The 17,219-nt window shown below is 44.3% G+C and overlaps 1 protein-coding gene across 1 annotated transcript in view; it reads right to left on the bottom strand.

The window, feature by feature from the left end:
• The window catches only part of LOC310779736 (phosphofurin acidic cluster sorting protein 1-like), a gene marked incomplete at its 5' end in the record, with an annotated part of 117,098 nt that overhangs the window by 6,132 nt on the left and 93,747 nt on the right, over positions 1 to 17,219 (bottom strand). The window contains one exon of the mRNA XM_083640229.1: positions 12,187 to 12,312. Coding sequence (XP_083496355.1) covers positions 12,187 to 12,312 — 126 coding nt within the window. The remainder of the gene's footprint in view (positions 1 to 12,186; positions 12,313 to 17,219) is intronic.

Raw genomic sequence — 17,219 nt, 5'->3', positions numbered from 1 at the left:
AACATAGAGACAAGACGCTGAGATGTGTGGAGGAGGTTGAGGATGGAGAGGAAGGAAGGGAACCGAAAGGAAGTGGTGCAGGGGAAGAGGAGGAGAGGAGGAGGGGAGCTGGGTGAAATAAGCCAGAGAGAGAGAGATAGACACGCTGGAACACAGGTAGAGAGAGAGAGAGAGAGAGAGAGAGAGAGAGAGAGAGAGAGAGAGAGAGAGACAGACAGACAGACAGGCTGACTGACACACAGGTAGGCAGAGAGAGAGAGAGAGAGAGAGAGAGAGAGAGAGAGAGAGTCAGGCTGACACACAGGTATGCAGAGAGAGAGAGAGAGAGAGAGAGTCAGGCTGACACACAGGTATGCAGAGAGAGAGAGAGAGAGAGAGAGAGAGAGAGTCAGGCTGACACACAGGTATGCAGAGAGAGAGAGAGAGAGAGTCAGGCTGACACACAGGTATGCAGAGAGAGAGAGAGAGAGAGTCAGGCTGACACACAGGTATGCAGAGAGAGAGAGAGAGAGAGTCAGGCTGACACACAGGTATGCAGAGAGAGAGAGAGAGAGAGTCAGGCTGACACACAGGTATGCAGAGAGAGAGAGAGAGAGAGAGAGTCAGGCTGACACACAGGTATGCAGAGAGAGAGAGAGAGAGAGAGAGAGAGAGAGAGAGAGTCAGGCTGACACACAGGTATGCAGAGAGAGAGAGAGAGAGAGTCAGGCTGACACACAGGTATGCAGAGAGAGAGAGAGAGAGAGAGAGTCAGGCTGACACACAGGTATGCAGAGAGAGAGAGAGAGAGAGAGAGAGAGAGAGAGAGAGTCAGGCTGACACACAGGTATGCAGAGAGAGAGAGAGAGAGAGAGAGAGAGTCAGGCTGACACACAGGTATGCAGAGAGAGAGAGAGAGAGAGAGAGAGAGAGAGAGAGAGAGAGTCAGGCTGACACACAGGTATGCAGAGAGAGAGAGAGAGAGAGAGAGAGAGAGAGAGAGAGAGAGTCAGGCTGACACACAGGTATGCAGAGAGAGAGAGAGAGAGTCAGGCTGACACACAGGTATGCAGAGAGAGAGAGAGAGAGAGAGAGAGGGAGAGAGAGAGAGAGAGAGAGAGAGAGAGAGAGAGAGAGAGAGTCAGGCTGACACACAGGTATGCAGAGAGAGAGAGAGAGAGAGTTGCAAGAGTTGCAAGGTTGCAACTTGAGTAGGTAGCTACCTTGCTACTTGCTACTTGCTACCTTGCTACTTGAGAGTTGCAAGGTTGCAACTTAAGCCCGACTTTATTTAATGTGTATATAAATGAGCTTGCTGTTCAGTTGGATCAATGTGCTGCTCCTGGCCTCTCCCTCTTAGATAAAGAGGTCAAGTCTCTGTTCTATGCTGATGACCTTGTCCTACTATCTTCTACTGAACAAGGACTACAGCACCTGCTGGACATAGTAGAACAATACTGTCAGAACTGGGCCCTGGCTATAAATATGAAGAAAACAAATGTCATGATTTTTCAAAAACGCCCAAGATGTCAGGAGAACAAATACCAGTTCACCATAAATAACTGTATCATCGAACACAGTATGAGTTATACCTACCTTGGTATAACCATATCAGCATCAGGGAGTTTCAACATGGCAGTGAATGCACTAAAAGAAAAAGCTCGAAGAGCTCTAAATGCAATTAACACATTCAGTGCCAGCGACGCCATATGGCGTCATTAGAAATTTACCGTACAGTGCCAGCGACGCCAAATGGCGTCATAACTCGATTTTTTTTTTTTGACGGGGGGGTGTCGATCTATGCCTCTTACATCGCCTCTTACAATATTCAGAGGTATTGAATGTGTCTAACCTATTTTACAGAACCCTTAGGTGGCGACAGCGCTCTCCAGATGAGAGAACGTGGAGTGAAACACACAGAAGAAGTCATTGGGGGGAAGGAAATCGCATCGCATCCGTCCGTATGCAGCGGCTTCATTGAAGCAACGTTTAGCTGTGCCCCTGCAGCAGCCAATCTGCTATCACAATTGAGCACCTCGATGTCCGCTGCAACAGCCTCCGTGTCCGCTGCAACACATGATCAGCCGTGGATTTGTTATTATTCTCAACTCGAAGCATGGGAGCTGGTACACGCGGCTGTAAAAAAGCAGGATCTAGCAGACTTTTTCAGTGCTGAGCACAGGCAGAGAAAACGAGAAAACAGCAGAGCAGAGAGACACTCCTCCCACAACGGGGGGGGGGGGGGAGGAGGAGGGGGGGAGGTGGGCACGCAGAGCCAAGTACACAACACAGACCCAGACAGCAGGACAGGGTTGGCAAACGCAAGCCAGAATATCCGATGCCCACCAGCAGCAAAAGATCAGCAAGAAGCTGCAACCAGCAGCGCATGCAGGCGCCAGCGCTGCTGGTTTCAGCTAAAAATATTATTCTTCCAAACAAAATTCCCTTGCCTTCACTGTTTTATTGAAGGAAATTATTTTTGAGGTGTGACTACATCAGAAAATTAGCTTCAGAGTCAGTGATGTGCTTGAAATGTTTAATTTCACAAAAGGCTCATTATCTCAGCTCGTAGAAAAAAAGCTCTTTTTTTCGTTCAATCAAGCTATCTTCTCCGGCTCATAACTAAAGAACGGAAAATGGGATCAATAAACTTTTTTTTGCAGGTGATAGAAGAGAGTCTCATCGTTATTTGTGCGTGTTCAGTGTTTACATAGTAATTATTAAAGAAATTATATGACTGTTTTAAAATGCATTGCGGCCTATGTGGCACAGCAAGCAACCTTTTGCCCAAGGGCCGTGGCACTGAAAGTGTTAACACCTTAAGTGCCATAGCCGAAATAATTCGTCTTACATAATCCAGCGCTTAAGTGCCAGAGCCGAAATAACTCGTCTTACATAAACATTTTTTTTTTTTGACGGTGGGACATCAATCAACAACTTTTACATCTTCGAGATCACTATTGGAGCAAGATAATGTGTATAATCTATTTTACCGACCCACTAAGTGTTGACAGTGCTCCCCCAGACGACCGAAATCAAAGAAAAAACTGCCGCGGGACCAAGCCGTTCAAGGAAATGCCGTGGCGATTTTACAGTAATCCATTCAAGACTTGTCTTGCCTGAGAGCGGCCGCGCACCGGCAGCAGCACACAGAGAGCGGAGAGCGATTTGCAAAATAGATCATAGGTGAAACACACTTTGAAACACCTCAGAAAGGCCAGAATCAACATCTGCCCATCGCCCACGCATTCCCCGGCCCATCTTGACTCGCACAAGGAGCGTCCGCACGCAGGCAAGCAGGCAGGCAGGCACACAGGCAGGCAGCAGCAAAAGCGCTTCTGACACGCCCGCTGTACAGCCAGGAGGAAGGAGGAGAAGACACACGGAGGGAGGAGTTTGAATGAGAGGGGTGTTTCCTGTTGTTATGGAGGAAATTACTGTTCAAAACTATTGTTTAGAATGTCTGACGGTCTTACTGATGCCAAAAATGAATGGTTAAAGTGACTGTTTCACAAAAAGCCATTTATCTCTGAATAAATTTCCAGACGCTGAAACCATGCTGTACTCAACGGCTAATATCTACATAACTACTAACTCTGCAAACTAACTCTTTTAGACAGAGAAAGCACACATTCTATTAGTTATTTTTAGATGATTGGTGTTCATGAATTCTTAACAGAAAAGAATCCTCGTCTGTTCAAAAATGAGCCAGAATCGTCAAAAACACCCCTGGCACAACTTACCTACAGGAATGAAAACATGGCTGGCATTCAATGTGTTAAGAGAAAATTTTATAATTTCCAAATTCCAATTAAAATCTGGATTAAAATATTTGATAGTGTCATCCAGCCTATTGCGCTGTACGGTAGTGAAGTCTGGGGTCCACTCCTTCATAGCTACACTCAATGGGACAAACACCCAACAGAATCTCTACATGCAGAGTTCTGCAGATACATCTTACGCGTCCACAGAAATACCCCAACAAATGCGTGTAGAGCAGAATTAGGCCGATACCCACTGATCATTAACATTAAAAAGAGAGCACTCAAATTCTTTACTCACCTCAGATCCAGCCCCCCAGACACCCTCCACTGCAAAGCCCTCCAAACCCAAGAGCTGAGCCCAGAAAAGAGCCCCCTATGTGAGCTGGTGCTGAGACTAACTGCCCCTCCTCAGACACACTCTGACCAGGCTCACACCAGCCCTGCTTCCCAAACAACAATCAGAGTCAACCCAATTATAAAGCAATGTAAAGAAACCTATTTAGATCATTGGAAAGAAGAAACAAAAAGCCAAAGTAGATTACAATGTTATCTGGCTCTAAACAGAGATTACAAACTTGCAGAATATCTCTCTACCGTCAGAGATAGGAAGCAGAGACAGATCCTCACCAGGTACAGGCTCAGTGACCACAAATTGGCAATCGAAACAGGAAGATATAAGAAATCATGGCAACCAAAAGAAAACAGAACATGTGGTCACTGTTTGACAGGTGACGTCGAAACAGAGATGCACTTCCTCCTACAATGTAAAACCTTTGAAGAAACAAGGAATATTTACTTCAATAAGTTCAACTCTGTAATTCCTGACTTCAAAGAACTAAATGAGTTCTCCAAATTAAAACTAGTCCTAGGCGAAGGAGACAGGGCTTACCTGTTTGCCCAATATGTCTCAACATGCCACAACCTGAGGGACAGTGAGTGACCTACACGGACACTGATGTGTCTCAATCTCAATGTTTCATCATTAATGTGTATTATTATTGCGCATTGTATGTATTGTATTACTGTATTATTGTTTTATTCATGAGTAGTGATGTTGAATGTTTAATGTGATTGTTTCTTGATGCTTTGGCAATATTGTTGTTATGACATTCATGCCAATAAAGCTATTTGAATTTGAATTTGAATTTGAATTTGAGAGAGAGAGGGAGAGAGAGAGAGAGAGAGAGAGAGAGAGAGAGAGAGAGTCAGGCTGACACACAGGTATGCAGAGAGAGAGAGAGAGTCCTGTAGTATGTTAGTATATAGTATATAGTAAGTTTTCTAATTAATGTTTAGCTGTTCATATCTAATCGCTTGCTTTGGCAATATGTACAGTGTACGTCATGCTAATAAAGCCAATTGAATTGAATTGAATTGAGAGAGAGATGCAGGAAGGGAAGCAGAGAGAGAGAGAGAGAGAGATGCAGGAAGGGAAGCAGAGAGAGAGAGAGAGAGAGAGAGAGAGAGATGCAGGAAGGGAAGCCAAGAAGAGCGCATAGAGAGGAGCCCCCTCAGCCAGCTGGTCCTGAGACTGACTCCCAACCCCCCCCCCAGCATCAGGACAGCCCTCAGTCTACCCGGCCCAACCAAATTATCACAAATCAAAAAGAAAACTATATTACCTATTGGAAGAATACCACAAAAACCCAAAGTAAATTAGATTGCTATTTGGCCCTAAATCGAGACTACACGGTGGCAGACTACCTGACCACTATTACTGACCCAAAAATGAGGAAGATATTGACCAGGTACAGACTCAGTGATCATAGCCTGGCAATAGAAACAGGCAGACACCGACAGACCTGGCTACCCAGAGAGGAGAGGCTGTGTTCACTCTGCTCCCAAGGAGAGGTGGAGACAGAGCTACACTTCCTGTTAAAATGTGACAAATATAAAGAAATTAGAGCGTCATTCACCCCCCAAATTAACCGGATATACAAAGAATTTGAAAATGTCACAGACACATCTGCACTCCAATACCTCCTTGGAGAGAAACCCGAATGCACCGTCTTAGCAGCCCATTATGTGTGGAGCTGCCAGCCGCTGAGGGACAGCCAGTGGACAGGAGAGCCGTCCACATCTGGCTGAATTAGCTAGCTTAGTGATTGTTTTTATTTTATTGCTTTTACTGCTTTTTATTGCTTTGATTTAATCTTTTATTTTATCGTATTTTACTTAGGTCACAGTTTTGTGACCTATAATTAATGAGTAACAAAATGTCTTGTTTTTGCTTATTGCTTATATTATATTAATATTTTATTCTATTCTATCTTATTCTATTATATTTTATTCTTTTTTGTTTTGTTTTGTTTTTCACTCTCTTCTGAAGATTTCAAAATAACAACGGTTATTTACAGATTCTGTGAATTTTTGTTAATATACTGTAATTGCTCACTATTTTGCACTATCACCATTTAACTGCCTATTTATTACAGTTCTGTTATTATTCTGTATAGATCCCGGTCAACAATGGTCTTCTATTGTACTCTATACTATCACATTCCATTTAATTTTCTTTTATCTTCCTTTTTGAATATCTTCAGATTTGGTGATTTATGTTACTGGATAACAAAATGTCTTGTTTTCTGTTTTTGATTCTTTGTAACTGCTAAGTGTTGCTAATGTATGCTTTGGCAATGTAAGATGCACCTTATCATGCCAATAAAGCCCTTTGAATTGAATTGAATTGAATTGAGAGAGAGAGAGAGATTAAGAGAGAGAGAGAGAGAGAGAGGCTGGACAAGAGCGAGGAGAAATGAGGACAGGGAGAAGGCTGCCAGGGAGATGTGGAGAAGAGGGTGATGATGGAGAGGAGGAGAAGAAGAGGGTGATGATGGAGAGGAGGAGAAGAAGAGGGTGATGATGGAGAGGAGGAGAAGAAGAGGGTGATGATGGAGAGGAGGAGAAGAGGGTGATGATGGAGAGGAGGAGAAGAAGAGGGTGATGATGGAGAGGAGGAGAAGAGGACAGACTGAAGCAGCAGTCAGGGAATAAGAACAGCAGACGACAGTCACAGACAACAGAGAGGACGACTGACGACCAAAACAAAGACTGTACTTCCAAACCGCTGCTCCCTCTGCGGCTGTAGCAAACAGCCCGTCTGGTGTGTGTGTGTGTGTGTGTGTGTGCGTCTCTGTGTGTGTGTGTGTGTGTGTGTGTGTGTGTGTGTGTGTGTGTGTGTGTGTGATATCCTGTCTCTCAGTAGTCTGGTCACACTCGGCGAGGTAATGAAGTCTGTGCAGCTGCTTATGGAGGCTCAGAGCCAGCAGGCAGCCGTAAAGAGAGAGACTGTGTGTGTGTGTGTGTGTGTGTGTGTGTGTGTGTGCGTGCGTGTGCATGCGTGCGTGCGTGCGTGTGTGTGTGTGTGTGTCCAGGCCTGGCTGGGGTCCAGCTAATCTGTGGGTAAAGCTGTCCCTCTCTCTCTCTCTCTCTCTGACACATCCTCCTCTCCCAGCATCATCCTCTCACAGCATCATCCTCTCACAACATCATCCTCTCACAGCAGCTCATAGAGACACTGCATGAAATAGGCCACGCCCATCACGGGGGAAATCGGTCCGTTCACTCCCATTCACCAGCATCATTTTCCTTGAATTAAACATAGCTAAAAGCTGTTGTGTGTTGGGGCTGCGCACACAACAAATGTAAAAAATCGCCAATTAAATTTTTTTTGTACTCCTGTGAGCAAAACAAGGAAGCCATTGAGAATTGGCAAGAAGAAAATGTGGATTTAGCTGTCAAGGAAGTAAGTTGGAGTGTTCATCTTCTGTATCTACGATATTTGTGTGCAACACGCAACCATGCACGTGACATAGGGGAACGCCAGGATTGGAGGGGGGGTTTCTGTTTTCCCCCGTCTTGGGCGTGGTTTCTGAATGATGATGCGTTACGCAGTGTCTCTATCTGCCCACATTTTACAGCCAGAAGGGAAAATATGCAAATGAACACGTGTCAGAAATCACAGCAGCCGAGCAGAGACGCCAAACACACACAATAGAATGAGAAATCCTCCTGTTAGCTAAATCCACACAGCACTGCAGTCATATCTCCTGTTAGCTAAATCCACACAGCACTACAGTCACATCTCCTGTTAGCTAAATCCACACAGCACTACAGTCATATCTCCTGTTAGCTAAATCCACACAGCACTGCAGTCATATCTCCTGTTAGCTAAATCCACACAGCACTACAGTCATATCTCCTGTTAGCTAAATCCACACAGCACTACAGTCATATCTCCTGTTAGCTAAATCCACACAGCACTACAGTCATATCTCCTGTTAGCTAAATCCACACAGGACTGCAGTCATATCTCCTGTTAGCTAAATCCACACAGCACTACAGTCATATCTCCTGTTAGCTAAATCCACACAGCACTACAGTCATATCTCCTGTTAGCTAAATCCACACAGCACTACAGTCATATCTCCTGTTAGCTAAATCCACACAGCACTGCAGTCATATCTCCTGTTAGCTAAATCCACACAGCACTACAGTCATATCTCCTGTTAGCTAAATCCACACAGCACTACAGTCATATCTCCTGTTAGCTAAATCCACACAGCACTACAGTCATATCTCCTGTTAGCTAAATCCACACAGCACTGTAGTCATATCTCCTGTTAGCTAAATCCACACAGCACTACAGTCACATCTCCTGTTAGCTAAATCCACACAGCACTACAGTCATATCTCCTGTTAGCTAAATCCACACAGCACTACAGTCATATCTCCTGTTAGCTAAATCCACACAGCACTACAGTCATATCTCCTGTTAGCTAAATCCACACAGAACTGCAGTCATATCTCCTGTTAGCTAAATCCACACAGCACTACAGTCATATCTCCTGTTAGCTAAATCCACACAGCACTACAGTCATATCTCCTGTTAGCTAAATCCACACAGCACTACAGTCATATCTCCTGTTAGCTAAATCCACACAGCACTACAGTCATATCTCCTGTTAGCTAAATCCACATAGCACTACAGTCATATCTCCTGTTAGCTAAATCCACACAGCACTACAGTCATATCTCCTGTTAGCTAAATCCACACAGCACTACAGTCATATCTCCTGTTAGCTAAATCCACACAGCACTACAGTCATATCTCCTGTTAGCTAAATCCACACAGCACTACAGTCATATCTCCTGTTAGCTAAATCCACACAGCACTACAGTCATATCTCCTGTTAGCTAAATCCACATAGCACTACAGTCATATCTCCTGTTAGCTAAATCCACATAGCACTACAGTCATATCTCCTGTTAGCTAAATCCACACAGCACTACAGTCATATCTCCTGTTAGCTAAATCCACACAGCACTACAGTCATATCTCCTGTTAGCTAAATCCACACAGCACTACAGTCATATCTCCTGTTAGCTAAATCCACACAGCACTACAGTCATATCTCCTGTTAGCTAAATCCACACAGCACTGTAGTCATATCTCCTGTTAGCTAAATCCACACAGCACTACAGTCATATCTCCTGTTAGCTAAATCCACCTAGCACTACAGTCATATCTCCTGTTAGCTAAATCCACACAGAACTGCAGTCATATCTCCAAACTGCTTCTCTCATATTAGCTCCTGAAAGGTTGACAGCCTTGTTTTCAGGTACAGGAAGTTGAACGACTGTGAATTTTTCTCGTTTATCGAAATGCTTTTGAAATGGCGCCTCCTCTGGTCGACCTGGCCTTAGGGATCTGGGGGCATCACGGCCAGAGGGAGGGGCCAACGGCAGCCATGTTCCCTCCATGTTCCCACCATGGCGCTACGTACGTCCTGCCGGTGAAACTCCTCCTCGCTGTCAGGTGAAAAGAAGCGTCTGGCGACTGCACATGTGTCGGCGGGAGGCACGTGCTAGTCTACGGCTCTCCCCAGATCGGCAGAGGGGGTGGAGCAACGACCGGGAACGCAGGGGGAATTTTGTCCAAGTACAACTGGAGTGAAAAAAAAACATGAAAATCCCACATGTTGGACTGCAGTTATGACGTTTTCAGCCAACAGTGACAGAATCAGACACCTATCTGAAAACAGCTGCTCATATCTTTACATCAAGATCCCATTTCTTCATGAAGAACAACATGTCTGACATAAGAATTCCAACCAATACATCACAGGATTTCTAAACAAGTCCCCCTCCGACCATATAAAACATCACAACTTTCAAAGCTAACACGCGTAGCAACATAGCTCAGTCTCCGTTTACTCTTCCTCACACGAGACGATTGCATCCTGGTGACTGGAACCAATTACTGGAATGTATTCGTCTTGGAGAAGCTGTTGTTTGCCACAGCTCCAGGTGAGGCTCCATTCATCTCACAGCTCCAGGTGAGGCTCCATTCATCTCACAGCTCCAGGTGAGGCTCCATTCATCTCACAGCTCCAGGTGAGGCTCCATTCATCTCAGCGCCTCTCTCTCCTTCCTCGTTAGTCCCGGTCCAACCTGTTACACTCTGCCGGGGACGTCCCGTTTCAACCGGATATACGACACATGACGTTAGACAGCCATCAAAATGCTGTTTCCTCACACGTTTTAACACATTTTCCCTGCAGTTTCTTCCTCCTTAGCCATGTCTCCGCAGACTTAGAAAGCCAATAGAAATCTCCAATGTAAAGAAGCTTTGATATCAGGATGTCAGAGATGAGTTTTAGGTGGTCATTCTGGGCTGGGTCACAGAGTCATATCTATCTTCTTCATGGATCAGCTCTGACAGCTGTCATGTTAAAGCGCTCTGGAGAACTAACACACTGAGCCGGCGCTGGCTCAGTGTGGAGGATCTAAAGTGTCATGGCGACCCACAGCGAGCAGACGCCTCAAAGCCAGTCCTTGTTTATGTGTGTTTACGTCTCTTCCTCTCTGGGAAGCATGTTTTGTGGGCGAAAACTGTTTGTTCAAGATGCTTTGAGACAACGTGTCTCTTAGCTTACAGACACAGTCAAGACAACACAAGCAGGCATCTGTAAAGTGCAGGGAGCGTCCTGTTGTGTTCAGGCACGCACGCACGCACGCACGCACGCACGCACGCACGCACGCCACGCACGCACGCACGCACGCACGCGCACGCACGCACGCAACGCACGCACGCCATAAACCACAAGCCTGTTATCAGGACTTCATACTGAGAGAGAGAGAGAGAGAGAGAGAGGGAGAGAGAGAGGGAGAGAGAGACAGAGAGGGAGAGAGAGACAGAGAGAGAGAGAGAGGGAGAGAGAGAGGGAGAGACAAAGAGAGAGAGAGAGACAGAGAGAGAGAGAGAGACAGAGAGAGAGAGAGAGAGAGGGAGAGAGAGAGGGAGAGACAAAGAGAGAGAGAGAGACAGAGCGGGAGAGAGACAGAGACAGAGAGAGAGAGAGAGAGAGAGCGGGAGAGAGAGAGAGAGGGGGAGAGAGAGAGGGAGAGACAAAGAGAGAGAGAGACAGAGAGGGAGAGAGACAGAGAGACAGAGAAAGAGAGAAAGACAGAGAGAGAGAGAGAGACAGAGAGAGAGAGAGAGAGAGAGAGGGAGAGACAAAGAGAGAGAGAGAGAGAGAGGGAGAGAGAGAGAGAGAGAGAGAGACACTGTGAGTCTTTGGCAGAAGCAGATGAAATGTAATGTAAAGTTTGATTCACGGTGACATTTATGGCGTCCAGGAAGGGAAAGACGGGTCCAAGATCAGAACCCAACTTAGATTCTAAAGTGCACTCGGCCCCAATTGAGTTCTGATGAAGGTTAAGAGTGAAGGTTAACGCTGGATATAAAGGAGTCCAGCTTCCAGAGGAACCGCCATGAATACCAATCACAGAGTGAACAGAGAAGAACGCATTTATGAAAGGGAGAAGCAACATCATGGGTATTATACCACTGGAGAGGAGGACACAGGAGGAGATGGTGGACACATAAGATGAGAGAAAGTGGGTTACGCCAATGCAGTAAATGACATCCCTTCAACATCACACGTTGATGATATCAAACAGACATTTTCCAAAGGGGGTCTCTTCCTTTAAGCATCTACGACACTGCTACATTTTAATGCAATAGAGAGGCAAAGTGACCGCCTACTTCCTGCTTCAGCACTGTACCAGAGATTTTCATCCGCCATTTATTTTCCCATAGACATTTCGTAAAATGCGTATAAAAATAGTTTTACTTCGTCAAACCAAACGGTTCAGCTATATTTAGAATCGGGAGAGACCATAGAACATTTCACTGGGACCAAAACTTAAAAAAAACATAAAAAAAAATATTTTCTTTAAATCCACCATTCTTTTACATTTTGGTCAGAGTGAAAAGTTATGTGGTCTCTCCTGTTTCTATATCTGAACAGTTTGGTTTGACCCAGTAAAACTATTTGTATAAGCATTTTAGGAAATGTCTATGGGAAAATAAATGGTGGATGAAAATCTCTGGTGCAGTGCTGAAGCAGGAAGTAGATGCAGAGTGACGGTTGGATACCTCGGCCATGTTGATGAGGCCCAGGGCGAGCGTCTTGTAGCCCAGGATGGTGCGGTTCTTGTAGCGCTTGCGGCGCTGCAGCATGATCTGGAGCTTGTTGGCGTCCCTCTTCAGGAAGTGAGGGTACTGCGGGTCCAAACACACATGAATACACACACACACACACACACACACACACACACACACACACACACACACACACACGCACACACACACACTTTAATACCTTTATTACCTTGTATTTTATTATTAAAAAAAAAGTCCTTGAACACAAACAATAATAGATGCACAAACAATGGGAAATCCCATAATGACAAATGTATCTAGTCTGAATCTAGTCTGAATCTATGGATAAAGGAAACAGCGCCTCCTCCAAATGTGGCGACTGCCAATTATTGCAGAAATGGAGCAGAATTTGGCCCGAGCCCGACACACACACACACACACACACACACACACACACACACACACACACACACACACACACACACACACACACACACACACACACACACACACACTCTCAAACAAACAGCTGGCAGGTGGGTGATTGATTGAGTACGGGTGACATTTACTTCCTGGGTCAGGCTAATTAGGGCTCGTTACATAAGGCGTGCGTTCCCCGCTGGCCTATCTCCGGCGTCCCGAAGTGACGAATCGCTTAATCACCTCCGAACTGTGACATAACACGCCGTTAACGATGTAGCGCGCTCCTTCACCACTCCTAGCCATGTTGAAAATGCCAGGAAATCACCCTCTCAATACGTTTCATGGGCTTTGCCTGCCTGTGCTGCTGGAGAAGACTCAGAGTAATGACTGGAGAAGACTCAGAGTAATGACTGGAGAAGACTCAGAGTAATGACTGGTGAAGACTCAGAGTAATGACTGGTGAAGACTCAGAGTAATGACTGGTGAAGACTCAGAGTAATGACTGGAGACTCAGAGTAATGCCTGGTGAAGACTCAGAGTAATGACTGGAGAAGACTCAGAGTAATGACTGGAGAAGACTCAGAGTAATGACTGGTGAAGACTCAGAGTAATGACTGGTGAAGACTCAGAGTAATGACTGGAGACTCAGAGTAATGCCTGGTGAAGACTCAGAGTAATGACTGGAGAAGACTCAGAGTAATGACTGAAGACTCAGAGTAATGACTGGAGACTCAGAGTAATGCCTGGAGAAGACTCAGAGTAATGACTGGTGAAGACTCAGAGTAATGACTGGTGAAGACTCAGAGTAATGACTGAAGACTCAGAGTAATGACTGGTGAAGACTCAGAGTAATGACTGGAGACTCAGAGAATTGACTGAAGACTCAGAGTAATGACTGAAGACTCAGAGTAATGACTGGTGAAGACTCAGAGTAATGACTGAAGACTCAGAGTAATGACTGGTGAAGACTCAGAGTAATGACTGGAGAAGACTCAGAGTAAAGACTGGAGAAGACTCAGAGTAATGACTGGAGAAGACTCAGAGTAATGACTGGAGAAGACTCAGAGTAATGACTGGAGACTCAGAGTAATGACTGGAGACTCAGAGTAATGACTGGAGACTCAGAGTAATGACTGGAGAAGACTCAGAGTAATGACTGGAGGAGACTCAGAGTAATGACTGGAGGAGACTCAGAGTAATGACTGGTGAAGACACAGAGTAATGACTGGAGGAGACTCAGAGTAATGACTGGAGACTAGGGGTGTCACGATACACTCAGTTCACGATACGATACTGGGTTCACGATAACGATACGATACGATACGATTTTAACAATATTTTTTTAAACTTGAATAATGACAATATATGACTGGAAAAGTAGTATTTTATTTGAAATGCACAAATACAAAACATGCTGTTGTGGGAAATTGTTATTACAATAACAACTAGAAAAAACATGAGATTGGAGATAAGGCTTATCTTGAAATAGAATGAGTTACACCGTCACTTAGATTTACTTTGAACTAAAAGGTTTCTCAGCAGCATAAATTCTCATTATGCATCTTCAGTTTTTCTTCAAACTCAAACAACAAGACTTTTCTTAGTCTATTTTTTATGCATCTTCAGTTTTTCCTGTCAAGTAAACAGTTTTGCCAGAAACTCAATTGAATGGTTTCTCTCCTGTATAACTTCTCATGTGTCTCTTCAGAGACTTGTTCAACTGAACTACTTTCCACACATTGAACTTCAACAAACAAAGACGTTTCATTTTTGAAAAAGAAAAAAAAAAAAAAAAAAAAATCGCGATATGAGATTTCATCTCAACGATACATATCGTGACGTTTTACTTTCGCGAAATTTCGTGGGACGATATATTGTGACACCCCTACTGGAGACTCAGAGTAATGACTGGAGAAGACTCAGAGTAATGACTGGAGACTCAGAGTAATGACTGGAGAAGAGACTGGAGAAGACTCAGAGTAATGCCTGGAGAAGATCTCTGTGCGCTGGCTGACCTCTTGGCAGCATTTAGAAGCATGGAGATGGAATGGGAGGATGTAGAGCAGAAGAAACCCCAGTGGGAAGTGCATTAACAGCGCGCTGTGTTGTGCTGCTTGAACGCACAGGGAGAGAATGTGTGTATTAATAACAATAATGTGTGTATGAATGTGTTATGCGCTCTGCTGTCAATATATCTTGTCTGTTTACACTGCTGTGTGGCAGCTTCTGCTGTGTGTCAGCTTAACCCATTGATACCTGATGCAGCATTTGTGTGTGTATCCCTTTAAGAGCGCAAACCGCGTTGACGGTTTTATTGAAACAAATCACTTATTGCTGTAATTATATTCTCTTTTTTTATTTAACGATTGACAACAGTAGAAGACCAATTTCAATATGTACTGTATCCATTTATATCTTTATTAACATATCTCCATATCATCTTAGATACTATACAGTATCTATCCACCTTATTTCTAGCTGCCATGATGTCTATGGGTGCTTCTTCCGGTGTAATAGACGGTTTTAACTTGACAAAAAAACCCGTCTATGAGGGTTTTACACATTGACTGTATAATACAACAATTGACTGGGTTAAATGCAGAGGACAAATTTCACCGGCCACCGTCAGCATGTGTGTGTTTGTGGCCCTCCGTGCATGTGTTGATGTGTAACCGTGTGACAATAAAGACGGGCTTGTCCGTCTGAAATCGTGTTTTTATAATAATCTGGACAATGTCAGCGTGACGTCACCCATTGGGTTTTGATAGCAGAAAATGAGGCTTGAATCTCCCGCTTCCTGCTCATCGTTGATTGGTTGAATGGATTAACTTTACACAGAAGTACAGGGAGAGAGGGCTGTTAAAACACTAGTAGAAGAAGAAGAAGGAGGAGGGGGCGGCTGCCCCTAGCGGCTGCCGGGGGAGTTTCCGAATTTGTCTCACAGGCTTGAACGACTGCCATCTTGTTGTTCGCTTCTGTTTGCTAGCTTGCTCGCTGGCTGGCTGGTTGCAGTGGTGAAATGGTCCAGGACAACAAATATAATAACTTTCAGTCCGAAGGTATGGGCGAGTAGGAGTCCGGGCCAGGAGTCCAGCCAGCCGACCACCGTCTTGTCCGGGGCCTGGCCAAGAGACCATGGTGTGGTGTGATCCTGGTGCATTGTGCCTGAGTAGCTGGTGTGCGTCTCCAGCCTGCTAGCTGCTGCTAAGCCTCCACAAGGTAAACTGCTATTATACTTATCTCTGGGCAAACTCTAAAATTGATAACTGAGGTGGATTTGGTCGCGCACTTGGTGCTCTGCTATGTTGGACTCGTTGGACTGTTTGAGTGATGCTCATGTTTGTAAGCTAACGCTAGCTCGATTAGCATCGTGTGCTAACGTGTGAGCACCGTTATAGCCTACTTTAACTGAAATTTGGTGGCGTTATGTTATAGTAATTAATATAACACGGTGTCGTTTGTTTCTTCCAAGGGATGGCCGCTGGAGTACCATGGTGGAGCAGGAACAGCACAACAGAACAGAGGCACATTGTCCCTTGGTCAAATTATTTGTGAAAATGAATGCTACGTTTTGATTCCCATGTGCATATTACTGTGAGAATATTGCTGATCATCAGTTGTTCAACCTAAGATATTGCAATAACATAAGCTAAATGCTGACAGATTTGAGACTTTTGATAGATTTACTTTGAGCCATTTGGTATGTATCTGCCAGTGTGTTTTTGTCAATAAACATTGCCAACAAAGAACCTTGTTGTGTAGGCTATGTGCTAAAATAAATCATGTACCCCAAATCTCATAGAACGAGCCCATTATAGTTGTCTGGTCAGAGCAGGCAGGTTGTTAATAAGATGTGATATAAAGATATTTGATGTCGAGTGAACCAGCTTCCACCAAATGACCAGGAAGAAGAATGAAGATGGAGAACCAACCGACTGCTTCAAATCAACGAATGATTTATATTTATTGAAATATGGTTATCTGTAACAATTCGACATAAACAAAGGCTACACCATGCAACATATATTTTGATATCATTCAAACTTAAAGAATGGTTAATTTTCCACCATGGTAGGCTGTACTGCTGTGAAATGGTTACCTATATTTGTATCAAGTGTTGCTTGGTAGATTATCTATATATGCCTAATTTACCAGTAGACATATTCGTGCAAGACCTTAGGCTATGTTGAGTTATATCGATCTGATAAAGTATGTTTTAAAATAAGGATAACAAATTGCTGAGCTTGGCGGATGCCTCAAGACAAGTATGTATCATTTTTAAATGTCCAATACCATACAGAAAAGCAAATTGAACAAACGACCAACAGCATTCAAGTCTGCAAAAACTTGTGATGTTATGTCACGTTAACATATAACCTTATGACGCTTACTGTATAACATGGACAGACCATTTAACGTTAGGCTACTTTACATACCGTTAGATAACGTTAAATGGTCCGCCATGTTATGAGCGTCACGTTACATGTATGCCATCTATACAGTTACGTGTGTCTACTAACATTATTAAAATATCATAAAGTAGCGCTATTTTCTGATAATTTGCTAAAGTATGACTTGCTATCTGCTAGCCATACTAGCCTTGT

This window comes from Poromitra crassiceps (assembly GCF_964638095.1).
Source record: "Poromitra crassiceps genome assembly, chromosome: 7".
In the NCBI taxonomy this organism is placed as follows: Eukaryota; Metazoa; Chordata; class Actinopteri; order Beryciformes; family Melamphaidae; genus Poromitra; species Poromitra crassiceps.
Note: the sequence above shows the minus strand (reverse complement) of the source record. Positions and strands in the feature narration are given on the sequence as shown.